At 46.8% G+C, this 27714-nt stretch overlaps 1 protein-coding gene across 1 annotated transcript in view; it reads left to right on the top strand.

Moving 5' to 3' along the window:
- LOC149318433 (armadillo-like helical domain-containing protein 3) overlaps positions 1-27714 on the top strand; it is a 236313-nt gene that overhangs the window by 39351 nt on the left and 169248 nt on the right. The window contains exons 13-15 of the mRNA XM_089509700.1: positions 286-361; positions 14140-14233; positions 18490-18591. Coding sequence (XP_089365826.1) covers positions 286-361; positions 14140-14233; positions 18490-18591 — 272 coding nt within the window. The remainder of the gene's footprint in view (positions 1-285; positions 362-14139; positions 14234-18489; positions 18592-27714) is intronic.

Consider the following 27714-nt stretch of genomic DNA (forward strand, 5'->3'; position numbering starts at 1 on the left):
AGGCTACTATATAGGAAATGATCTAAACCCCTCTATAAAGTCCAACATTTAAAGAGTGAGTGCTGTGGTGAATGGATAGAAATTGTGACTGCACAAAGCAAAGTGGATTCTGTTACTGTACTTGTATCTTTTTGCCAGAAACCTAGTATGTTTGGAAGCCCCGAGCTTTCCAGAATAGCACGAAAATATTTTTGTTCATTAAGTGGAGCATCCAAAATTACTAAGTGCCCAAGGTGATCACATACAGTGCTGCAATAAATGTGCTCTGTTGTATTCTTTTTGTAGAACCAACGAGGCTATCCTGTTGGCCCTTTATGAAGCTGTACACTTGAACCGAAACTTCATTACTGTATTGGCACAGGTGGGGAATGACTTTTTGTTGTTGCTGTTTCCTGACAATAGAGGAAACTAAACTGTAAAACAGCTGTTCTAACAGATCATGGCATTCATCCTAGTTTTTTAATCACACACTGTCATTGGTAATATGTATTAGTATACTCACATGGCTGGGCACATGAACTAGGGCATTCTCTCAATATGAGGGGGTATATGCCCCATGCTTTTTTGTCTCTTTGTCTCCTCCCCCCTGCCACATCCACAAAGAAAATTAGAAACAGGAGGGTGATCTGACCACCCATGAGCTCCTGAGTTTCTGGGGTGTTTGCAGACTAGCCTGTGCTGAATGACCCTCAGATAGGATGTGTATGTCCTATTATTTGCTGAATGTTTGCTATTGGGTAGGCTAGTACTATACAGAATAGTTCTTTCATCTTACAGTGCTGTAGGTCAGCCCATGTGGTGCAGATAGATGCACTTTAGGAAAATGGCAACATGTTCTGAAATAAAGAAAATTCTTCTTCATTTGGGCTGGAAACAGTAGAGATTGGTGTAATCACCTACAGCAAGGATAGGAAGATATGGTCTTTCATGTGGCATTGGACTACCACTTTCATCTTCCATAACAATTGGCCATGGTGGATGGGGCTGACAGGAGTTAAGAGCTTAGAATAATTGAAGGACCACAAATTTCCTTCCTTTTGTTTAGAATCAAGGACATTGATTAGTTTTCACTGTTGACTGATGTCCAAACCTGCTTCATAAAATCTCCCGCAAGGTCTTTTGAATGCTGCTTTTAATCTCTGGCCTATCTGCTTTGTTTAATTTACTGGTAGTAACAAATCCTGTTCCTCCTCACCCGAATTTAAGGTTATTGATGTGACTGTTGCATTTGCAACCATCAGAGCCTGATTTGTGCTCTTATACCCTGCTTTATCATGTAAGCTTGGTTTTCTTTAACCAGCATTATTATTGCTGCTTTTTTCCCCAGCCCTTGGAGTAAAGGCAGCTTTCAACAAGTTAAAACAGGCTGAGATACTGTCAGCCCCTCCATGTGCATGGATTGAACCACCCATGGTTCAGAAATATTCACACATGCGCGCACACACAAACACAAACATAATCCAAAAAATAAACCTTGATTTTACTGATTTATGTAAGAGATGTTTAATTTCTCTCAGCTTTGTCCACCGGAGTTCTCTATGTTGCACTATGCAAAATATGGGGCAGCAGGGAGACGGAGTTGCAGTGTTTTATCAGGCGTCCAAGAGAGTCAGCATGTTGTAGCGGTTTGAGCGTTAGATTACGACTCTGGAGATCAGGTTTCAATTCCTCACTCGAGCATAAAAACCCACTGGGTGACCTTGGGCAAGTCACACTCTCTCAGCCTCAGAATTGTGCCCATTCATAGAAACAATATACAGTGAGTCCTCGGTATCTGCTGGGGTTCAGTTCCAGAACACCCCTCCCATGGGTACCAAAATCTGTGGATGCTCAAATCCCATTATATTCAGTGGTGTAGTAAAATAGCTTCTCCACCCTCATCCAACCAGGTCTCTGTGATACATGTCTAACTGGCATTAATAGGCTCTTGTGAAAAGTGCAGTTCATTCAAGATTGGGCCCCATTCCTGTATACCTTCTAATTCTACTACAGTAAATTTTGTCATATTGTTTTAAATCAAGTTTAAGTTTATTTCGAAAGGCATCAGTACTGCAAAATCTGCCAACCTGGGGGGTCTGAGTACTTCGCATGCGTGCATATTTTATGCTGTGTGGAAGCACAGCAAATACATGTGTAATTCCATTTCTTCTTCGTGGTCTCTGCGAATCACACAAATGGGTTTATTCTGCGCCTGCGCAGCAATCCTCGGAAACTTCTAGAATCTCCAGGCAGAAAGCAATGTATCTTTCTGCAACTTTTTGGCGGTAGCCCCGCCCACCCATATATAAGGCCCCTGATGGCCCGCTCCTCTTCAGTTCCTTCATTCCGCCGCGCTAAGCAGCTCGAGGAACTTCGCTTGCATCTTGTTGCTCTTTCCACAATTGAATCTCTGGCATTTGACCTTCGGACTTTCACTTGACCATTCTTCGGACTTTCCCTATCGGCTTGTCTTCTACGTGATCTTTCGGCTTGACCTCGGACCGGTAACGGACTTGATTACCATGGCCTCTTTCAAGCAGTGCACTAAGTGCGGGGTGAAAATCCCTAAGGCCGATGGCCATGAAAAATGTGTCCTTTGTTTGGGGGAGTCCCATATTCCTGGCAACTGCCCCCACTGTAAAGCTATGTCGGCCCAGGCCCTAAAGAATAGGGACCGGACACTTAAGGCTGCGCTCTACGAGAAGGTTTTGAGCCAGCCCAGTGGTTCTGGAAACGCGGACGCTCCCAGGGCCTCCAAGAAGAGAGGAGACAAACGCTCTGACCACGAGAAGAAACGGGCCCGTTCTTCATCTCCGCCAGCCAAGAGCCGTCGCAAGGGCCCTCCAAGTACGGTCTCAGTGCCTCCGCCTGAGTCGAGGCCAGCACCGTCTACATCTCCAGTGGCCGAACCGGCGAAGACCCCGACTCCTGTACCGGCGTCTTCCCGGATTATACCCTTGGAACCCAGGGTCCTCCTTGCGAGCCACCTCTCTGCACCGGCGGACGCCCTGCAGATCGTGGACTTGGGTTCGGAGTCTGAAGGGGAGCTCCACGACTCCGATGCTCCCCTATCCCCACAGAGGGCTAGACCCCGTTCTCCCTCTCCTGTGGTGAGACCACGTCCCGCCAGACGGGACGCAGAGCGCCCCCGCTCCCCCCCGAAGAAGGATCGGGCCACACTAGGGGCTGAGGCGGATGCCGCCTTAGATCCGGACTGTCCAGGCTCAATGGAACGGAACCAGGACCTGTTTGATGCCTTCCCAGATCTCGTCTTCGATCACCGTACCGGACAGTATCTTATCCCGGTAGATCCGTCCCGCCTACGGCGCAACATCCGGGACTGCTCACGGGACCGTCGCCACACTGATGCCTCCCACGGGCTGGATGACTTGACCACCACCGACTTGTCGCCCAGGAAGCGTAGCAGATCTCCATCAAGATCCAGATCGAGATCCCCACGCTCTGCGTCACCTTCCGACGATGACGAGGCTCCATTCGTCCCGGAGGGACCTGCGGTTCCGTCCCCTACAGACGACGTCAGGTCCTTTGCCGACAGGGTAATCCGGATGTCGGATGCCCTGAAGTTAGAAGTCGCCCACCCCGAGGACGATGCCCTCGACCCGGTGGAGAGAAGGATCCACGGTTCCGCCCCAGCTCCACCAGCCTTGGCATATCTCCCATCGCTAGAGAAAATTGCCAAACGCTCCTGGGACGCACCGGCCTCCATCCCGTCGACATACCGTAGGATTGAAAACCTCTATCGGGTCACTCCTTCGGCACCCTCTTGGCTCTCCAACCATCCTAAGCTTAATTCGGCTATCGTGGAAGGAGCCCAGTCCACCTTCGTCCCAAAGTCCTCGTCTTCTCCAGTCGACAAGGACAGTAAGAAACTGGATGGCCTAGCTAAGAAGTTTTATGCTTCAGCGGCCCTGGATTTGAAGGTGGCTAACTACGCGGCCTGCATGGGGGCCTACGTGCAGTACCTCGTAGAGAAGATGGACCCCACCATCGCTGACCTGCCGGATGACAGGAGGCGGATGATGTCTGCACTCAGGAATGAAGTCCACCTGATAGGCGGACAGCAGATCATCTCCGCGAGGCACTCGACGGACTGTGCATCAAAGGTCCTCTCTGGCTCCATAGCCCTCAGGCGATACGCGTGGCTCCGGTCTTCAGACCTCACTCCACAAGCGAAGGCAGCCATAGAAGACATGCCCTTTGACAACTCGGGCTTGTTTCACCGGGACACGGATGAGAAACTCAGCTTCCGTTATAGGATGAAGACTGCCGCCAGAAAACACGGTATGTCATCCTCCGCTTCCAAGTCCCCCCGACAGAGGTACACTAGTCAGCGCCCCTGGCATCCAGGCGGCCACTACCGCTTCCAACCACAGGACCGTCCCTACCATCAGGACACTCAGCCTCAAGGCCAATCCTCCCGGTCACCTGCTCCTCCAACCGACAGGCGTCCATCTTCCCAGCCCAGATACCAACAGGGCTATAGGAAGAAGGACGGCAGGGGCAAGAAGAGATTCTGATGGGTTCCGGCGCACCTCGTCATCTCCAACAGGCTGAGCCCCTTTTTTGACACCTGGGCCGCCATTACCAGTGACTCTTGGGCACTTAACATCGTCCGTAGGGGCTATGCCCTAGAGTTTTCCCAGCTCCCACCAACTGGAGCTTTTGTTTCCACTGCCCCCTCGGACACCCTTCTTGACGAAGTGCGCATTCTTTTGGACAAAGGCGCCATTGAACCCGTCTCCCCTTCTGACTTCAAGCGCTGTTTTTTCTCTAGATACTTCACCGTACCGAAGAGAGACTCTGGCCTCAGACCCATAATGGATCTACGGGCCTTTAACAAATTTATTATTTACAAAAGGTTCAGGATGGTAACCCTTGCTTCTATTTTACCACTCCTGCAGGAAGGCTACTGGTTCGTGACTTTGGACTTGAGGGACGCCTATTTCCACATTGCGATCCTGGAGGACCACCGGAGGTTCCTCGCCTTCGCCGTCGGCCAGAACGCCTACCGGTACCGGGTCCTTCCCTTCGGCCTTTCCACAGCGCCCAGGGTCTTCACCAAGTGCATGGCACCCGTGGTGGCGTACCTGCGTCAAAGAGGGATCACAGTCTTCCCATACTTGGACGACTGGCTCTTCACAGCGCCCTCCAAGGACATCTTACTCGGGCAACTCGAATTCACCCTATCCCTGCTGCAAGCACTGGGGTTACAGGTCAACTTCGACAAGTCCAACTTGACTCCTTCCAATCGAATAGACTTTATAGGAACAACACTGGACTCTGTACAGATGAGGGCATTCCTTCCAGAGACAAGGTTCCAAACCCTCTGTACATCTCTGCAGCCCTGCCTCCGCCAAAGACGCCTTCAGGCCCGTGCCGTACAAGTCGCCATGGGACACCTAGCCTCTACCACTTTCGTCACACCGTGGGCCAGACTGCACCTCAGACCCATTCAATCTTGGTTTCTCTCCGTCTTCGACCCCGTCCGAGACACGGCTACCAAGTTGCTCACCATCCCGAGGACTGTACAGAGGTCTCTACGATGGTGGCTCCAATCCGACAACGTCTGTGTGGGGTTGCCATTTCTACCCCCTCAGCCAGATCTCTCCCTGACTACGGACGCCTCCCTGCAAGGATGGGGCGCCCACACACTGGACCTTACAATAAAGGACAAATGGTCACCGGCGGAAGCTACTCTCCACATCAACGTCCTGGAAATGCTTGCCGTGGAGAAAGCACTCAGAGCCTTTCAGTCGGTCCTCGCGGGCAAGGTGGTACTTCTTCTCACCGACAACACCACCGTCATGTACTACCTCAACAAACAAGGTGGTACAAAGTCGAGGACTCTGCTGTCAGTCACCATCCTTATTTGGGAATGGTGTATAGAACACAAGATTCTGCTGCAATGCATCCATCTGCCCGGCGATCAGAACGACCTTGCAGACCATCTCAGCAGGTCACCCTCCACTTGCCACGAGTGGAGACTGCATCCGGAGGTGGTATACCGACTCTTCAATCGCTGGGGAACCCCCCTCCTCGACCTGTTTGCCTCCCGGCTGAACGCCCACACTGCAAGATTTTGCTCACGGTACAGAGAGCCAAGATTGGAAGGGGACGCCTTCCAGCTCAAGTGGACTCAGGGCCTCCTGTATGCCTTCCCTCCGTTTCCTCTGATCACACGGGTCCTCTCGAAGATGTTGGCAGACCACACGGACGCAATCCTGATAACCCCGTGGTGGCCCAGGCAGCCTTGGTTTGCTCCGCTCCTACAACGAGCGCAAGACCATCTCCGCTTGGAGCACCGGCCCGACCTGCTATCTCTCCACGACGGACAAGTCCACCATCCCGAGATGCAATCTCTCCCATTGGTAGCATGGAGGATACGATCCTGAGGACACTTCCATCCGGTGTACAGGATATCATTAAGGCAGCACACAGACCATCCACACAGAGGTCCTATGCCTACAAATGGGATAGGTTCTTAACCTTTCTACAAGCAAAGGACATTCCACCATCCCGTGTCTCCATCCCTGTAGTCCTGGAATTCCTTATGACTTTAACAGGTGCAGGTCTCTCCTTGAGTTCTATCAAGTACTACCTGTCAGCCATTTCATCTCACTACCTATTTCAGGACAAACCTTCCCTGTTTGGGGATCCTCTCATAAAGAGGTTCCTTAAGGGATTCAACAATTTGCATCCATGATTCTAGACCCTACACCGCAGTGGTGTCTAGACACCGTCCTGGCACATTTGGTATCCAAGCCCTTTGAGCCCTTAGCTACCACGGACCTGAGACTCCTGACTTGGAAGACGGCCTTTCTGGTAGCCATCACGTCAGCCCGCCGAGCTGGTGAACTGTGTGCCCTGAGGATGGACCAACCCTTCCTTCGTTTCCATAAGGACAAGGTGGTGCTCCGTACAGACATCACTTTCTTGCCTAAGGTGGTGTCTGCCTTTCATATCAACCAGGACATTGTTTTGCCGACTCTGGCTCCCAATCCGACCACGGACTCTGAGCGCCAGCTCCATGCCCTGGATGTCCGCAGGGCACTGGCGTTCTATCTGAACAGGACTGCTGCTTCCAGGCGTTCAGAGAGACTTTTTGTGTGTTACTCCGAAGCTAAGAAGGGGCTGCCGGTGTCACCGCAGAGGTTCTCCAAGTGGGTGGCCAACACCATCCACCTTTGCTACGAACTGGCAGGGAAGCCTCTACCAGGTCGGATTAGAGCCCATGCAACTAGGGCGGTAGCCGCATCCTCAGCTTTTTTGACCGGGATCCCCCTTGAGGATGTGTGTAAGGCAGCTGTCTGGTCCCAGCCATTGACATTCATTAGACATTATAGGCTGGATGCAAGGGCCAGGCATGATGCAGCCTTTGGGAGGGCAGTGTTACTGTCTGCCATGCACTAACCTGTCTACTGTAAATAAATCACTCAGGTATTAGTTTGCATATTTATTGTCATGTGACTGTTTGATTTTGACACTCCCTCCTCCACAGACTACAGCTCGCTAGTCTAAACCCATTTGTGTGATTCGCAGAGACCACGAAGAAGAAGAACAGGTTGCTCACCTGTAACTGTGTTTCTTCGAGTGGTCATCTGCGAATTCACACAAACCCGCCCATCCATCCCCTCAGTGTCTGCTCATTTGACAACGCTTGTTGCCGCGCTGATTAGCGGCTCATTCGGAACTGAAGAGGAGCGGGCCACCAGGGGCCTTATATATGGGTGGGCGGGGCTACCGCCAAAAAGTTGCAGAAAGATACATTGCTTTCTGCCTGGAGATTCTAGAAGTTTCCGAGGATTGCTGCGCAGGCGCAGAATAAACCCATTTGTGTGAATTCGCAGATGACCACTCGAAGAAACACAGTTACAGGTGAGCAACCTGTTCATCTGTTTGAATTACTTTATTTGGTTTGTTTCTGCTTTGCATAGACTGAACCACAAAACAGAGCTAAATAGGAATATGTTTTGGTTGAGAAATGGAACTTGACTTCCACAATATTACCACATATACTTGACTATAAGGTTGACCTCATGGATAAGTCGAGGGCAGGTTTTGGGTCCAAAATTATGAATTTTGATATGACCCATGTATAAGTTGAGGGTAAAACTTAGGGGCATGCAACAAAGGATGTAAAGAAGAAAAGGAAAATGATGCCAAAGAATGCCGCTATTTTCCTGTCTGAGCGTTCAAAAGGGTCAGAAACGGCACAACAGTGGAGAGAATAGAGGGGGTTGGTGCTTCCTTGAGGTTCTCCTGGGATGGACTAAGCTTTTACCTTTTGTCACTCTACTCAGAGCAGGAGATGGTTCCTATTTTGAGTTGAGGTACAGCACTTGCATTGACCCATGGATAAATCGACCCAGGTTTTTTGAGTCAAGTATATACAATACGGTATATTAGAAGTTGTGTTTCAGAAGTGTTGTGTCATTATTTTGTGGCTAGGTGGTGCTGTTACCACTTAGCTGACGCAGGAGTTATAAAACCCTTTAATGGGAAAATCCAAGCTTTATTCCAGGCCAAAATAAAGCTACTTCAGGTCACTTTGAAGGTATGTTATTTAAATGATTCATGCATCCTAAGAGACTAGAAGCCACACCAAAGCCACGCTCTGGTCCTAAGGATTAGAGTGCTGCTTTGGCACATCTTCTGGGCTCTTAAGATGCTGTGTCATTTAAACAGCATACCTCCAAAGTGACCCGAAGCAGCTTTATTTTGGCCCATCTGTTCAGGCCCACAGCAGTTTGCCTGCTGTATATTCCAGTGGACAATTTATTTTCAAAACTTGCTTTAGAGGGTGGTTTCAAAAACTGAGCCTACAACAGTTGGCTGTGTATTCTCTTACAGGATGGATTGATAAAGAGTCCATTAGTAAAGCAGAAATTTTAGATCTCTGCCATGGCAAGCTTCTAGAAGTGTGCTGTTAAACGCAGATTGGTAGTTTTAGAACACATTTCAAATCATCACACTGCTTGCTGCAGAGTGAACATTTGGAAGTGCATTGATATGAAAGGCACTGTGAGACAGACTTCGCTGACAGATATAAAATAAAATAATATGTTGATCTGAAATGTTGCCTGTACTCATGGATGACAGTGACAAAAATGGAACACTTTTGGGTATAAAGTTAAACCAGAAATTAGATGGAAGCTGATGGTTGAGATGAAATACACAGAAGAACTAGTGAAAGAAAGGGAGAAGCTGTAACTATCATTTATGTAGTCTAGTCCTTGCCTACTGCACTTGGGTTAAGCAGTGGGATGGCGGTCTGATGCATTGACTTGCTCTATGTAGAGAAATATATTGAGAGAGGCAGGATAAGGATAGGGAGGAAAATTTTGCTTTCTCAGTAGCTGTCTCCACCATGTCAATGGGTCTCATTTGATTATGGAATTTAAACAGGTTTTGTTTTAGTTAGTACTTAATGAGATGCCAATAGGGAATACCAAGGAACTCCTGGTAGGATTAGGGATCTTCCCTAAAACATGTAGATCCTTTACCGGTCATAGCTGATAATACCAGGCTAGATGGACCAGTCATTTGACTCAGAAGAAGCCAGTTTCTTGTAACTGAGAACCTATGGGGTACCTGTGCTGCTGTAAATACTGGTGTGGGTCGCAGCAGTGGTAGGACAGGACATAAAAGCCACAGGTACAGCAGCTATGAAGGAAGTAAGGCACAGTCATTCTCAAGAGGGCTGAAGGAGCAATCCATAACCATTGGGATATTCCCTTGTGCCAGCTGCTCAAGGTACGAGACCAAAATTCCACAACTATTCAAACTGTTGCCTGCTTCTCGCTCCCCTTCACTTTTCCTTCTCTTGCCTTGTGAGCTGGTTATGAATTTCCAATTTCCCTGTCTTTCTCATTCTGTAACACAACAATTAAAATTAAAATCTAGTTAACTGGGCATTATGTTGGAGAAAATTAAGCACAAACAGGGAGAAATGTTAAAAAAGAAAGAGATCCCCCCCCCCCCCCCAGTTTCAGATGGGGATGGAGAAATTCTCTGCATACCATCAGAGAAATAGAAAAAGCTGCTGGATGAGAAAATTAATACCAAAACAGCTCAATCAGCTGCCAGTGTGCAAGCTATAGAGCAAGATATGACATACCTCTGAATAGGCGTTGGAGTCTATCATGAAGAATTTTTTTTTAACATCTAGTGAGAGTGATAGGGTAGGAAGGTCCCTTCATCAGCGCTTAGATTCAAATGCTATGGTAGCAAGACCAAAAATAATTACCTCAGAGTAGGCTAAAAAAGTTTAAAAAGTTAAAAATAAAGAGAAAATGAAGACGATAGATTTACCAGTGTTGCCTCTCCAGAGGGAAAAAGGGAGAAAGAGCTATTTAAGGTCATTTGCACATTCCAGTTGCCATATTGGATTGGAGGATTCTAGGCAGAAGGGAGAGACAGAAACTAAGAATTCTCAGCCCTCAGAGACGACTGTGTCTTCAGTTGAGGAGATGCACACTTTGAGCGATTAAGGAAACATTTTTGAATTACCTGGCTCCAGTATTCTCCCAGACTTGGCCTCAGGTATAGACTCACAGTTTGGTCAATGTCTGACCAAAAGGGTTTAATGATGCAGTTCAGCAACAAAATTATGATATGCAAAAAAACCCATAATTTAAGAATCAATCCAAAAATGGGAAAAGAGATTCAAAATACCCTCAATTTTTTAAATATATCAACTGCAGTGAATTTGGATAACTTAATTAATTTAATGAAATTGATTCTTATTCTAATTTAGCAACAATTAATTTTAGAAATAATGATAATACAAACTTAACGAATTTAGAATGTCTATAAGGAAAAGTTGAAAAGTGATGGACAGGAAGATTCTCAGGAACAACAGCTAATAGAACAGACTCAGGAACCTACAGAGAAACCAGGAACATGCACAGAAAAATCAAAGCATTTTCCCCTTAAAAATATCTTTAAGTGCAAAAAACAGTTTAGACAAAGCTAATGACATGTCAGATTTAGAGTCAGAAAGAGAAGACTTAAGCTTGCAGGAGGTTCACTTGTCCCTCCACAGTCACTGGGGTTAGGGGCACACAACCCCCATGAATGTGGAAAACCCACACAAAAATGCTATGTTTTACCTGAGAGAACACCTCTCTAGGAATCTCTAGGTCCTCCAGTCAATCTGTGGTCAACATCTGCTAGACATTGACCATATAATTACACTGGAGGAGCTACAAATGCCTAGTGGAGTGTTCTGTTTAGGAATCTCTAGGTCCTGCAGTGCAACACTTGGTTAAAGTTGATCATAGAGTTGTGCTGGAGGACCTAAATATTCCTAGAGAGAACATGTTAATAAAATCCGTGAATAATCAAATCCTCAAAAGTCAAAGCCACAAATATGGAGGGACGAGTGTAGAGTTAAGCAATTGAGATAGAGATTTGGATTTGGATGATGTAGGATCCTCAGATGAGGATTCATGAGATCAAAAGAAGAGTAATTTATTAGATCCTGACAACTTCAAAAGAGTTATTAAAGGAATGTTATTTTAGGTCTGGATGATCCAGAGCAAAGTGAGAACTCAGAAAAGAAAAGGGAAAGGAAAAGAAAGTGCATCAGTGCTACAGAAACTCCTGTGCCATAAATTGTTACTGAATTATTAATTGAGTCAGAATGGGAGACAGTTCTTAATTCTAAGAGACTCCTAGGAAATGGTAAAAAAATTATATACATTTGAGGAAAAAAGCAGTGGATGAATTAATGATCTCATTGGTGGATACAGCTAAACTGTCAGGTTTAATTTCAAATGCTGTTGTTCCTTGGGAAGGGGACACATTCTTAAAAGATATAGGTGAAAAAAGAATAGATCCAGTTGTAAGAAGGTCTCAAGAGGCTTCAGCCCCATTAATTAGAGCACCAGTTGCAATTTCCATGTTTGCCAGGACTTCCCATTCCATGGGCTCAAGAAATAGTGGGTTCAGAAGATGTAAGTGCTTAAATGGTTCAAAGATTATTACATAAGCTAGAGAAGTACTTCAGTATGCTCCTGATGTGAGACATTTGCAGTGCATTTCATTATGACAACTACAGCTGATAGAAGATCCTTGTGGCTAAAACATTGGGAGGCTGACCAGACATCAAGAACCAGCTTGGTAAACATTCCCTTCAAGAGAAAGTTATTATTTGGGGAGAAAGCTTAAGAGAAAATTTTGGCTGAAGGGACTTCTTTATACATTCCCTACACTTTCAGAATGGAGAATTCTGAAAAGCAAAAATCTCAGTTGCACCACACTGGCTGTGCAGATCTTGATATCCTCTGCTAATATATGTGTCAGTGGGAAATCCTTATTGGATATCCTTACTGGACCAGTTCTGTTAACTCAAGTTTCAATTTATCACCCCAACCCACAATGGTTAGATCTAATCCCTTGGAGGTTGAGTGGAAAACTTTAGGGCAACAAGGATACACAGAGCCAGTAACAAACACCATTTTAGCATTTAGATAGCAGTCAGATCAGAGGATATATGAAACCACTTGGAGGGCATTCTGGAAATGTTGTGAGCAGAATTTAGTGTTAGAAGAATTTTGGACAGGTGATATCTTGTCTTTGACGAAAAGAGGAATAGACTTGTGGAATAGACAAAAGTCTAAGACCTAATACTTTTAAAAAGCAGGTTGCTGTCTGTCATCCATGCTGAAAGCAAATGGGAAGCCTTAATCTACCCATCCGCATGTCAGGAGATTTTTTGAGAGGAATGACTTCACAAGTCCAACCAGTCCCTCATAGGTTCCCTATGTAGGATTTGAATTTGGTACTGAGTACTTTTACAAAAGCTCCTTTTAAGCCAATTTGTGAGGCATCTCTGAGGTTAATGACATTTAAAGTATCATTTCTTATAGCAGTTGCTTCAGCAAGGAGGGCATATCTGTCGGTAAGAACTAATTTGTGCAGGTTTGAAGAAGACAAATTATCTTTGACAATTGATCCCTCATTTCTTCTAAAGTCTTATGTCACACATAGGTAGGAGTCAGACTTTAGAACTAGCAATGTTTTGTCCAAATCCAGTACATCTGCTAGAGAGACAGTGGCATTCATTGGATGTTAGGAGGATGGCCAAGGTTTACTTAGAAAGGACAAAAACAATAAGGTGTACAGAAGCTTTGTTTCTTTTCATTCCAGAACTTTAGGATTCAAGGGAACTAAATTGATGATTTCCAGATGGTGAAAAAACTGTATTTTTACATGTGCTATGATTACTCCTGAACTCCAAGACCACAGCATATGTGGGCTCATTTGACAAGATCAATGGCCACAACAGCATCATTCAGAATAACATTTGCATTGAATGAAGTGTGTAAAGCAGTTGGAGGAAGGAACCATCAACATTTATCAGACATTATAAAGGTGACAAATTTAAGTCAGGGCAGGCAGCCTTTGGACGAACTGTTATACAAGCAGGGGTTAAAGAAACAGGCAGTCAGTCCACCCAGTGATTGGGCGGCATATAAATAAATCCTATTATTATTATTATTATTATTATTAGAGGTTCAACTTGGGTATATCCCAATGGTTGTGGATTGTCCTTCAGACCTGAGAATGAGTGGTTGATATCTACTGTGAATTATAAATCTAGAAAGGCTGAAGGAGCAATCTGTCCCATCATTTGCTGCAATAATAAAAAAAATGTGTTTGTGTGTGTATAATTACACTTTATCCTGGCTCTTTTCTATGAATAATTATTAAGGATAAAAACATGTAAGGCTATGTAACAAAACTGATTTGGAATTTTGGTTTCCTGCCTTGATTAGTTGGCACAAGAGAATATCTCAATGGCTGTGGATTGCTACTTCAGCCTTCCTAGAATGATCATTTATGGTAGGTACCAATCTTCTTTTCCCAGTGATGAGAATGACAGCTTTACTTTACCTCCTCTTGAGCTACTGCACAACCTGAGTTAAAAGTTCAGTTGCTAGCATAACAGATCATTACATTGGCATAGCGTATCAACAAGATTCTGGTCTTTGTCTGTTTTGGGGGGCAGAAGACCTAAGGTGTACTTTTCAGTCTTTCCATATGCATGGGCAGCAATTGACAGCTTTTGAAGTGCAGGTCCTATTGGGTAGTGGAGATCACATGGATTCTAACTGATCTATATTTGGTTCCTAGAGTCATCCTGAAATTGGTCTGGTGACAATGCCAGTAAGCCCAGTTCCAACAACCCCAGTTACTCCACTTGGGACCACACCGCCTTCTTCTGATGGTGAGCTGTTGTACTTATTTTCTGGTTGTCTGTGATGTGAACAAGGTAGCACCTTCCATTTTGTCTGCAGAAAGCAAAGATTTTCAACTGTATCTGGAACTCCATCACCAGAACAAATGAACCTCAGCAGGAGGATTTTGTGTGACATGACCATAATTTGACCCCAAATGAATATTGTCCTCTGACTGATTTTGTTATGTGGGAGGACAGTTGCCCTTAAGCAGTAGCCAGTTCATCATTGGGTGTTCAAAGGTGTGGTGGTTTAAACCTGACTGCATAGTTTCCCAGTGTATGTTGACTGCTTTATGCATCACAAATGGCTCAATTAAAGAATGCGATAGATTTCAATAGAGCTCAGTTTGTAAGCATCTCAGGGTAAGAGCTGCCTGTTGTACCCTTTTACAGCTGCTATTCAGGTCACTCTGATAGTTTAGCAGAGGAACATTCTTTTCTGGGAAAATAAATTCCTCTTGGTTGCCATGGATATCAAAAGCTTCAGTTTTAAAAAATTATGTCTTCTACCTCTCTGCATATGTATTCCATATGATGCTGACGGTTGGGAGCTGCTTAGACTTCTTTCAGATTGCCACTGCAAATGTATCCACCCACACACTTTTTTATGCAGTAGGCAAAATTGTGCTTACCTTCAGAACTCTCTCTGCCCACTCCCTCTTTCTTTCTCTACCTCTTACTCCTCTAATTTACATAGACAAACACAGACTATTGCAAACAGGCTTAGTGAGCACTGGCTTCCTTCTGCTGGGAGGTCGATTAACAATAATAGAGGAATGTTCAGCTTGACTTGAATCAGGAAAGGTCTTTGTCCTCTCTTTATGCTTTTCATCCCCTTTTCTTGTCTTCTCAATCATTCAAAGCATGCCCATCTATTTCAAGGTCCTCTAAATTTTTGGATTTCTTTTTTCAAAAGTGATGCTAGGAATATTCCCCTCCCTCTTATAAGGGGCCTTATAATTTAATAACAAAATGCCCTATAGCATACTAAATATCTCAGATTCAAAGTGAAAGGCCACTTTTCCTTTGGACTTGTATCTTTAGCATTTAGGTGAGACCCTGTATGTATGTTTCTGGTTGTTTTCCCAGCTGCTTAATTTTTGCAAACAGGCTTATAGTTTGAAACCAGTTGCTCTGCCTCTTGCTCGTAACACTGATTAAACACTTTTTTCCAGCTTCAAAATAATATCTGTTTCCTTTCTGAAAGAATCAAAGCTACAGGGAGCAAGTTATGATATACAATAACTTTCTACACATCAATATATATATATTTTAAAAATAAAAGACTCACCTTTTTCTGTTGCATGAACTGTGTCTGAGATGCCTGTCACCGTGGTATCTTAAGTAGTGATTTCACTTGCTGCTGTTAAATATTCATTCATGGTGTGCATCATAACAGCTCCAGAAGGGCTCATTATAACTGCTGAATGGATATTAGCTAAATTGCTGTGTGGATTACGGGTACTATGGGAAGGTTGTGTACTTGTGATGGTAGGTTATGATACTGAGCTGTAGCCACTGTTAGCAGTGAGCAAGGGCAGCCTCTTTTCTAGTTAAAATATGGAGGAATGATACACAGAAAATGTGTTTGTCACCAGACTGACCAGTCTTTAACTACTTTGTTATTCCCCAAATTTCTCTTTTGCACCACAGAAGCAAAGACAGCAAAATATATGTAGGTCTTACAATATATATTATTTGGTTGTTATATTTGAAGTATTGGATGTGGTTCTTAAACCCCAGTTGTGGCACCCTTTTCCCTGCAAGAAGAAGCACATAAGACTTTGCTGTACTGTTTAGCACAAAGGAAGGCTTATAGGCTTCTTAATGGTAGACAGTATTAGTGATCCAGGAGTCCAGGAGTCCTTTGATCGTAGAATCAAAGAGTTGGAAGAGACCTCAAGGGTCATCCGGTCCAATCCCCTGGCATGTAGGAATACACAAACAAAGCACTCCCAACAGATGGCTATCCAGCCTTTGTTTAAAAACCTCAAAAGAAGGAGAATCACCACACTCCGAGGAAGCATGTTTCATTGTTGAACAGCTCTTACTATCAGGATGTTCTTACTAATGGTGAGGTGGAATCTCCTCACCTGTAGTTTGAATCCAATGCTCCAGTTTCTTTTCTCTGGAGCTGCAGAAAACAAGCTTGCTTCATACTCAATATGACACCCCTTCACATGTTTAAACAGGGTTATCATATTACCCCTTAACCTTCTCTTTTCCAGGCTAAACATACTCAGCTCCCTAAGTATCTCCTCATAGGGCATGATTTACAGACTTCTCACCAATTTTGTTGCCCTGCTCTGGACATGCTCCAGCTTCTCAACATCCTTTTTGAACTGTGGTGCTCAGACCTGGACAATAGTATTCCAGGTGAAGCCTGAACAAATCAGACTATAGTGGTACTATTACTTCCCTCAGTCTAGACACTATACTTCTATTGATGCAGCCTAGAATTGCATTAGCTTTTTAGCTGCCATATCTTCAATTTGTTGTCTACTAGGACTACTAGATACCTTTCACATGTACTATTTCACAAGTAACCTTTGGAGAGCACCCTTTGGGTTTGGTTGGTCAACCAGTTTCATATCCACTTTATAGTAGCATTGTCACTGCCACATTTTACTAGCTTTTTTGAGGGAATGTCACAAGGCCTTACTGAAATCAAGATATGCTACATCCACAGCATTCCTTTAATTTGCCAAGGTGGTAATTTTATCAGAAAAAGATATAAGATTAGTCTGGCACAACTTGTCTTTGAGAAACCCATGTTGACTTTTTGCAATTATAGCATTCCCTTCTAAACGCTCACAGATTCTTTGTTTAATTATCTGTTCTAGAATCTTTCCTGGTATTGATGTCAGGTTAACCATGTGGTAAATGTTTGCCCCCCCCCCTTTTTTTTTTTTAAATGAAGAGAACATTTGGCCTCCTTCAATCTGCTGGGACCTCTGTTCTCCAGGAGTTCTCAAAGATTATTGCCAGTGACTCTGATATTACATCTGCTAGTTCTAATAATAATAATAATAATAGGATTTATTTATATGCTGCCCAGTCACTAGGAATCCGGGCAGCGTACAACAGAGGGGATAATAGACGGTTCCCTGCCCTCAGGCTTACAATCTAAAAAGATATGACACAAAAGGAGAAGGGAATGGTGGAGGTGGGGGGGAGGGAATCAATTCCAGCATTCTTCTCTCCCTCTGAGCCCTGGACCAAGGCAGATGGACTGGCAGGAGGGCTCTTCTTCTTCAGGTTAACCCTGGTGGAGCTGGGTCAGCCTATTCTCTCCCTCACAGGCTGAAGGATGACAGTTAAGGAGGGAGGGTGCTCTTTCTTCAGGCTAGCCCTGATGGAGCTGGGCCAGCCTATTCTCTCCCTCACAGGCTGAAGGATAACAGTTACGGAGGGAGGAGTCTCTTTCTTTAGGCTAGCCCCTTAATACTCTTAGAAGGAAAGTAAAGGGAGAAAAATGATATATTTGCGTGGGTATCAGGTGAAGCTTGGATCTGGGCTTCTTCTTTTATCCCATGTTTGGATAAAGACCTTGAGTGGTTATTGAAATATTTGAAAAGATTTTGCAAGAAAGGGGAATTAGTGAAAAATATGTTGGGATAATATTTCTTCAATGATGTAGTTGTCTTAGGATGGCCAGTTAGGAACAACAACAATCCAATTAAAGTTTTTGAGTTTCTATCATTTAAGATTACAATTTTACAGGAAAAGAGATCCCACCTCAACATTAGGAAGAACATGATGACAGTAAAAGCTGTTTGACAGTTGAACACACTCCTTCAGAGTGTGGTGGAATCTCCTTCTTTGGAGGTCTTTAAACAGAAGCTGGATGGCCATCTGTTAGGGGTGCTTTGATTGTGAGTTCCTGCATGGCATGGGTTGGACTAGATGACCCTTGTGGTCTCTTCCAACTCTATGATTCTGTGATTCTTCCCAGAGAACAAGATATTAGGCAGGTGGTAAAATACTACAAAAACATCTGTTTCCTTGGGCAGTTCTGTAATTTTTTGTTGTGGAAGCTGTTCTCTTATTCCTAGGATATAATGAGCCAGTTTATCTTTATTTATCTTGTTCCAAGACTTGGTTGATTTTTAGTAGCATTGCCTGGTATTGCAAAATTTGTGAAGACAAGAAAAATGCCTGTGAGATTTGGTGCTGCCATAATGGAAGCCATGAAGGATTTGGAAACTGCTGGTGATCAATAAAGCTTATCTGACCTTTCCTAGTTATAAGCACTGTGGAGCTACCTCTGGATGCTGATGTGCAGACCAGCAACCTGCTGATAACTTTCTTAAAGTACAGCTCCATTGTCATGCAGGACACCAAAGGTAAGCAATTGTATTGGCACAACTTTTCATTTCTGAAATCTGTTGAGAAGAAAAAAAGGTATCACAAGTGTGGCAGCATTAAAAATATACCTGGACTCCTCATAGAGATGAAAGTTCTTCACATCCAGAAAATGATAATGAGCAATTACTGAAGACCATGAAACCCTAGTTCAGAAGGGAAGGAAAAGTAGGGAAAACTGTAGTTCATATTAGCCAGATGAGACTTAAGAAAGAATTATAGATATGTTCCCCACAAGCCTTGCTGTTGTGGATCGTTCAGTCCTTTGAAATTTCCATTGCAGTTATCAGAATGGTGCATGGAAACATTAAATGACACAACATGACCTCACTGTCTCTGTCTCTCTTGTGCTTTGTAACAACAGGTGCTGTAAGTCAAATTTAATTTTCTTTCTGAGAAAGAGCTGCCATTTTTCCTCTATAAATAAATATTTTATTTAGAATTGTTTCTAAATTCTGTGTGTTTGTTTTTAGATCAGAATGTAATTAATCATTGCTGAGTAATTTTGTCTTTACCATTGGAAGGGTTGAATGATGACTGTTACAGCTGGAGTGGTGTGTCATCTTGTGCATCAGCCACACTGTTCTTATTGTTTTGTTATTGATTCTTAGGCCACCTCTCAAATTCTCATGGTGGTTAACATTTTATAAATAAATCCCACTGAGCACCCTTTCCATGTTAGTGTCCCCTATTTGTTAAATATTCCCATGTGCCCCTCTTTGTCAGGTACGTACCTGCATAAAGCTTTTTGCTAGCAGAACTTCACTACAGCTCTTGTTTGGCATGTTTCAAAGAGCAAAAACTGACATCTCAGGGGAGATGTCCATTTTAAGATATGCTTAGGGCTTGTAAAGAATAGTAATCTATTTCAGTGCTACAGCATAAAGCTTTACTCTGTATAGGTGCAGATTCATATCCAGTAGTATGTGCCTGAACATAGTACTTCACCTTTAATGTGAGTAATCTAAAGCCCAAGTATTCAGCATTGGGCAGTAATGCTTGCCTTCCAATTCCTGATGAAGAAGCATGACTGTAGGAGCACCTGAACAGTAAGCTTCAAGAGTTTGCAGTGAAAAGATAACAAGGCTCCAGGGTAATAGCACTCTCTGGGGCTACTTCCTCTTCCTTGCTTGAAAAGATGCATTTTAGCTTGTTTTTAAACTGTCATCACTTGGACTAGGAGTGTAACCTGCCATTAAATATACCCATATATGGCTATATATCACTAATAAGTGACCGTAGAAATAGTTTTAATGTCCCAATAAATCATGGTTTATCATGACAGCAAAGGAACTTATGAACCTCTGGCTTGTGCATCCCTATCCCTCCTCTTTGTTTGATATTTAGCAGTGACAGTGTTACATCTAACTGGGGGGCTATGGCTAATGCCTTTAAGACCTGGTAGGATTTGGAAGCTAACTTTAAATCATGGCTTTATATAAGTTACTGAGAAGCCATTAAACGAACAGGTTGCTCACCTGTAACTGTGTTTCTTCGAGTGGTCATCTGCGAATTCACACAAATGGGTTTATTCTGCGCCTGCGCAGCAATCCTCGAAAACTTCTAGAATCTCCAGGCAGAAAGCAGTGTATCTTTCTGCAACTTTTTGGCGGTAGCCCCGCCCACCCATATATAAGGCCCCTGGTGGCCCGCTCCTCTTCAGTTCCTTCATTCCGCCGCGCTAAGCAGGTCGAGGAACTTCGCTAGCATTTCGCTTGCTCTTACATTGGAATCTCTTTGTCCATTCGTTTGGACTCTCCTTCGGCTTGACCACTTCTCTGACGTAACGGACTTCTCTTGCCATGGCCTCCTTTAGGAGGAGCACAAAGTGCGGGGTTAAAATCCCCATGGCCAACGGCAATGTCCACCGGACCCTGAAGCGGGGACGGACATTGAAGGCTGCGCTGTACGAAAAAGCTTTAAGCCAGCCTGGCGGTTCTGGAGCCTCCGGAGAGACAGGTGATACCACCTCTATGTCCTCAAAAGGAAAAGGGACAACTGCTCCGACCGCAACAAGCAGCGGGCTTGCTCATCCTCGCCGCCGCCAAAACCCAGCATAAAGGGTCTCCGAGCACGGTCTCAGTGCCTCTGCTATAGTCAAGGCCAGTACCTGCTCCGCCTCCTGACATCGGGTCAATCAAGACCACGACGCCGACGCCAAAACCCGGCATAAAGGGCCTCCGAGCACGGTCTCAGTGCCTCCACTGTAGTCGAGGCCAGTACCTGCTCCATCTCCTGACACTGGATCAATCAAGACGCCGACGCCAGAACCTGGCGTAAAGGGCCTCCGAGCACGGTCTCAGTGCCTCCGCCATAGTCGAGGCCAGTACCTGCTCCGTCTCCTGACACTGGGTCAATCAAGACGCCGATGCCAGAACCCGGCGTAAAGGGCCTCCGAGCACGGTCTCAATGCCTCTGCCATAGTTGAGGCCAGTACCTGCTCCGTCTCCTGACACTGGGTCGATCAAGACCCCGACGCCGACGCCAGAACCTGGCGTAACGGGCCTCTGAGCACGATGTCAGTGCCTCCACCATACTCAAGGCCAGGACCTGCTCCGTCTCCTGACACGGGGTTGATCAAGACCTGGCCTAAAGGGCCTCCGAGCATGGTCTCAGTGCCTCCACCATAGTCGAGGCCAGTACCTGCTTCGTCTCATGACATTGGGTCAATCAAGACCCCTACGCCGACGCCAAAATCCGGCGCAAAGGACCTCCGACCATGGTCTCAGTGCCTCCGCCAGGATCGAGGCCAGTACCTGCTCCGTCTTCTGACATTACGTCAATTAAGACCCTGACGCCGCCTGTGCCGGCATCTTCCCGGACAGTGCTCTTGGAGCCCAGGGTCCTCCTTGTGAGCCACCTTTCTGTACTGGCAGACAGCCTGCAGATAGTCAGCATGGATTCTGAATCGGAGGGAGAACCCTCAGACTCCGATGCGCCTCTATCCCCACAGAGGTCAAGATCAAAGCCACGCTCTCCCTTTCGGGACAAATGGCACATACGTTCTCCTTCACGGAAGGGCAGGGGCGCCCTTGGTACAGAGGCTGATGAGGCTTTGGCCTATGAACGACCGACACGGTCGAGCCAGATCAGGACCCACTCGAGTCGTTCCCAGACCTTGTCTATGACCAGCCCACGGGACAGTACCTACTCCCAGTGGCACCTTCCCATCGGTGTCGTAGCATTCGTGGCCCCACACGGACACGCCTCCCCACTCAGGCCGTGGACGTCACCTAGGGGCCCGACGACTTTGACAGAGAAGACTCTCCTAAGATCACCTCTCTCGGACAAAGGATCATAGTTCGTTCCTGAGGGCCCTACACTGCCATCGCCCACCGACGATGTCAGGGCCTTTGCTGACAGGGTCATATGGATGGCTGGCGCCCTCAAGTTAGAGGTGGCCCACCCTGATGATGACGCCCTCGACCCAGTAGAAAAGACTATCTACGGATCGACAACTTCTACCGGGTCACTCTGTCCACTTCGTCCTGGCTCTCCAACCACCCTCAGCTGAATTCTGATATAGGGGAAGGAGCCCAGGCTACTTTCGCTCCTAGGACGTCTCTTCGCCAGTAGGCAGAGACATCAAGAAGCTGGATAGACTGAAAAAAAAAAAAACACGTTTCTTTTCTTTTCTTTTTTTTTGCCTCAGCTGCTCTTGACTTTAAGATAGCCAACTATGCAGCCTGTATGGGGCCTATATACAGTTTCTGGTCGAGGGGATGGGCCCTACCATCGCTGATCTCCCAGACGATAGGAGACACATGATGGTCACTCTGCGAAATGAGATCCATCTGATAGCAGGCCAACAGATCATTTCTGTCAAGCACACCATGGACTGTGCATCCAAGTGCTATATGGCCCATAGCCTTTCGCCGTTACGCGTGGCTCCGGGCCTCCGAACTCAACCCCCAGGCAAAGGCGGCGATTGAAGATATGCCCTTTGACAACTCGGGCCTCTTCAGTTAAGACACGTCAAAATTATTCTGGCCGACACTCCTGGTACCCCGACTCCCAGCAGGAAGAGGTTCTAATGTGCTCCTGCACACCTCTTCGCCTCTTCTCGACGGAGTGCACACTCTTTTAGTCAAGGGCGCTACTAAACCTGTTCCCCCTTGGAGGGGTCAATGGTATTTTTTCTCCAGGTACTTCACTGTACCGAAGAGAAACTCGGGCCTCCGGCCCATAATGGACCTTCAGCCCATGAATGCCTTTATTCTGTGCAAGAAGTTCAGGATGGTGAATCTTGCCTCGATTTTACCACTCCTACAGGAAGATTCCTGGTTTGTGACACTGGATTTAAAGGACGCCTGTTTTTACATTTCAGTATTGAAGGACCACTGGAGGTTCTTCCCCTTGCTGTTGCCATAGAGGCTTACCAGTACAAGGCCCTTCCCTTCAGCCTCTCTAGAACTCCACAGGTCTTCACCAAGGGCATGGCGCCCGTGGTGGCCTACCTGCTCAAAAAAGGGGATCGCAGTCTTCCCGTACCTGGACGACTGACTCTTCAGGGCGTCCTCCAAAGAGACTCTCCTCGAGGACCTCCATTTGCCCCCTCGCTCCTTCTTGCCCTGGGCCTGCAGGTCAACTTTGACAAGTCTAACCTGCTCCCTACCAAGCTCATCGACTTCACAATCAAGACGTTCCTTCCAAGGTGCTCACCATCCCACGGACCGTACAGAGATCCTAGCGGCTCCAACATGACAATGTCTGCATAGGGATGCCATTCCTGCCTCCACAACTGGTCCTCTCCTTGACCACGGATGCCTCCCTGCAAGGTTGGGGCGCCCACACTCGGACCTTGCTATAAGGGACAAGTGGTCGTCCGCAGAGGCCGCTCTCCACATCAACATCTTGGAGATCCTGGCCGTGGAAAAGTCACTCAGAGCTTTTCGGATGGTTCTTTCCGATAAAGTCGTGCTTCTGCTCACAGACAACACCACCGCCGTACACTACCTCAACAAACAAGGTGGTACGAGATCAGAGACGCTACTAGCTGTCACCATCCTCATTTGGGAAGGTGCATACAGCACGGGACGCTGTTGCAGTGCATTCACCTGCCGGTGATCAAAACAACCTCGCGGACTAACTGAGCACGTCGTCCTTCACTTGCCACGTATGGAGGCTACACCCGGATGTGGTGAACCAACTTTTCGCCCACTGGGTAACCCCTCGGCTGGACCTGTTTGCTTCCCTGTCAAACGCTCACACACCGAGGTTCTGCTCTCCCACCGGAGAGCCGAGATCAGAAGGAAACGCCTTCCAGCTCAAGTGGACTCAAGGCCTACCATATGCCCCTCCTCCGTTTCCTCTGATCACAAGAGTGTTCTCGAAGATGTTGGCCGACCGGACGTACTCAATTTTAATAACTCCGTGGTGGCCCACACAACCTTGGTTCACTCGCCCCTTTACTACGACGAGCCCAAGAGTATCTCCGCTTGGAATACCGGCCCAACCTACTCTCGCTTCACGACAAGCAAGTCCACCATCCCGAGATGCAAGCTCTCCCATTGGTGGCATGGAGGATTCAGTATTGAGGGCTCTTCCACCCAGTGTACAACAAATAATTAGGGCAGCGTAGAGACCGTCTACCCAGACGGCCCATGCTTACAATGGAACAAATTCCTTGCCTTCCTACAGACCAAGGACGTTCCACCAACCCGTGTCTCCATCCCAGTGGTTCTGGACTTCTGATGACACTGACTGGAACAGGTTTCTCTTTAAGTTTTATAAAGTGTTACCTGTCTGCCATCTCCTCTCACTATTTGTTTAAGAACAAAGCCCCTTTGCTTAGAGACCCTCACATAGAAAGGTTCTTAAAGGATTCAATAACCTGCATACACCGGCTGCGGTTCCTCCTCCGCAGTGGAGACTAGACGCCGTCCTGGCGCATCTGGTGTCTAAACCCTTTCAACCCTTAGCTACTACGGATCTGAGACTCCCTACTTTGAAGGCAGCTTTCCTAGTAGCCATCACATCAGCCTGCCGGGCTGGTGAACTGTGTCCCCTCAGGGTGGATCAACCCTTTCTCCATTTCACAAGGGCAGGGTTGTTCTCTGTACAGACATCCCCCTCTTACCTAGAGTGTTGTCTGCCTTTCACATCAATCAGGACATTGTTTTGCCGACTCTGGCTCCTAATCCGACCACAGACTCTGAACGTCAGTTTCATGTCCTGGATGTCCAGAGGGCGCTGCGTCCTACCTGGACAGAACATCTGCTTACAGACGCTCGGGGAAACTCTTGTTTGCTGCTCCGTAGCCAAAAAAGGGCTGCCGGTTTCACCGCAGAGGTTCTTCAAATGGGTCGGCGACACCATCTGCCTCTGCTACGAACTGGCTGGGAAGCCCTTGCCAGGTCGGGTTAGAGCCCATGCAACTAGGGCGGTAGCCGCATCCTCAGCCTTCTTGATGGGTGATTCCCCCTTGAGGATGTGTACAAGGCTGCTGTCTGGTCCCAGCCTTTGACATTCTTCAGACGTTAAGGCTGGACGCCAGGGCCAGACAAGACGCAGGCTTTGGGAGGGCAGTGTTACTTTCTGCCATTCACTGAACCCATGGCATTGTTAATAGATACAAGGTGCTGGGTTACACTGTTTACTGATTGTTGATTTCATTGATTATGTTTGACACTCCCTCCTCCACTGACTACAGCTCGCTAGTCTAAACCCATTTGTGTGATTCGCAGAGACCACGAAGAAGAAGAACAGGTTGCTCACCTGTAACTGTGTTTCTTCGAGTGGTCATCTGCGAATTCACACAAACCCGCCCATCCATCCCCTCAGTGTCTGTTCATTTGACAACGCTTGTTGCCGCGCTGTTTGCGGCTCATTCGGAACTGAAGAGGAGCGGGCCACCAGGGGCCTTATATATGGGTGGGCGGGGCTACCGCCAAAAAGTTGCAGAAAGATACATTGCTTTCTGCCTGGAGATTCCAGAAGTTTCCGAGGATTGCTGCGCAGGCGCAGAATAAACCCATTTGTGTGAATTCGCAGATGACCACTCGAAGAAACACAGTTACAGGTGAGCAACCTGTTCATCTTTTTGCAACTTTTTGGCGGTAGCCCCGCCCACCCATATATAAGGCCCCTAGTGGCCCGCTCCTCTTCAGTTCCGAATGAGCCGCTAATCAGCGCAGCAACAAGCGTTGTCAAATGAGCAGACACTGAGGGGATGGATGGGCGGGTTTGTGTGAATTCGCAGATGACCATTCGAAGAAACACAGTTACAGGTGAGCAACCTGTTCTTCTTCTTCGTGGTCTCTGCGAATCACACAAATGGGTTTAGACTAGCGAGCTGTAGTCTGTGGAGGAGGGAGTGTCAATAGTAAACAGTCAAATGACAATAAATATATAAACCAAGTACCTGAGTGATTTATTTACAGTAGACAGGTTAGTGCATGGCAGACAGTAACTCTGCCCTCCCGAAGGCTGCATCATGCCTGGCCCTTGCATCCAGCCTGTAATGTCTAATAAATGTCAATGGCTGGGACCAGACAGCTGCCTTACACACATCCTCAAGGGGAATCCCCGTCAAAAAGGCTGAGGATGCGGCTACCGCCCTAGTTGCATGGGCTCTAACCCGACCTGGTAGAGGCTTCCCGGCCAGTTCATAGCAGAGGTGGATGGTGTTTGCCACCCACTTGGAGAACCTCTGCGGTGACACCGGCAGCCCCTTTTTGGCTTCGGAGTAACATACAAAAAGTCTCTCCGAACGCCTGGAAACAGCAGTCCTGTCCAAATAGAACGCCAGTGCCCTGCGGACATCCAGGGCATGGAGCTGGCGCTCAGAGTCCGTGGTCGGATTGGGAGCCAGAGTCGGCAAAACAATGTCCTGGTTGATATGAAAGGCAGACACCACCTTAGGCAAGAAAGTGATGTCTGTCCGGAGCACCACCTTGTCCTTATGGAAACGGAGGAAGGGTTGGTCCATCCTCAGGGCACACAGTTCACCAGCTCGGCGGGCTGATGTGATAGCTACCAAGAAGGCTGTCTTCCAAGTCAGGAGTTTCAGGTCCGTGGTAGCTAAGGGCTCAAAGGGCTTGGATACCAAATGTGCCAGGACGGTGTCTAGACTCCACTGCGGTGTAGGGTCTAGAATCATGGATGCAAATTGTTGAATCCCTTAAGGAACCTCTTTATGAGAGGATCCCCAAACAGAGAAGGTTTGTCCCGAAACAGGTAGTGAGATGAAATGGCTGACAGGTAGCACTTGATAGAACTCAAGGAGAGACCTGCGCTTGATAAAGTCATGAGGAATTCCAGGACTACAGGGATGGAGACACGGGATGGTGGAATGTCCTTTGCTTGTAGAAAGGTTAAGAACCTATCCCATTTGTAGGCATAGGACCTCTGTGTAGACGGTCTTTGTGCTGCCTTAATGATGTCCTGTACACCGGATGGAAGTGTCCTCAGGATCGAATCCTCCATGCTACCAATGGGAGAGATTGCATCTCGGGATGGTGGACTTGCCCGTCGTGGAGAGATAGCAGGTCGGGCCGGTGCTCCAAACGGAGATGGTCTTGCGCTCGCTGTAGGAGCGGAGCAAACCAAGGCTGCCTGGGCCACCATGGGGTTATCAGGATTGCGTCCGTGTGGTCTGCCAACATTTTCGAGAGAACCCGTGTGATCAGAGGAAACGGGGGGAAGGCATACAAGAGGCCCTGAGTCCAGTTGAGCTGGAAGGCGTCTCCTTCCGACCTTGGCTGTCTGTACCGTGAACAAAATCTTGCAGTGTGGGTGTTCAGCCGGGAGGCGAACAGGTCGAGGAGGGGGGTTCCCCAACGATTGAAGAGTCGGGACACCACCTCTGGATGCAGTCTCCACTCGTGGCAAGTGGAGGGTGACCTGCTGAGATGGTCTGCAAGGTCGTTCTGGTCGCCGGGCAGATGGATGCATTGCAGCAGAATCTTGTGTGCTATGCACCATTCCCAAATGCGGATGGTGACTGACAGCAGCGTCCTCGACCTTGTACCGCCTTGCTTGTTGAGGTAGTACATGACGGTGGTGTTGTCGGTGAGAAGAAGTACCACCTTGGTCGCGAGGACCGACTGAAAGGCTCTGAGTGCTTTCTCCACGGCAAGCATTTCCAGGACGTTGATGTGGAG

The sequence above is a fragment of the Sceloporus occidentalis genome, unplaced genomic scaffold, assembly GCF_023333645.1.
Source record: "Sceloporus occidentalis isolate IW3139 unplaced genomic scaffold, rSceOcc1.0.p SCAF_2, whole genome shotgun sequence".
Classification (NCBI taxonomy): domain Eukaryota; kingdom Metazoa; phylum Chordata; class Lepidosauria; order Squamata; family Phrynosomatidae; genus Sceloporus; species Sceloporus occidentalis.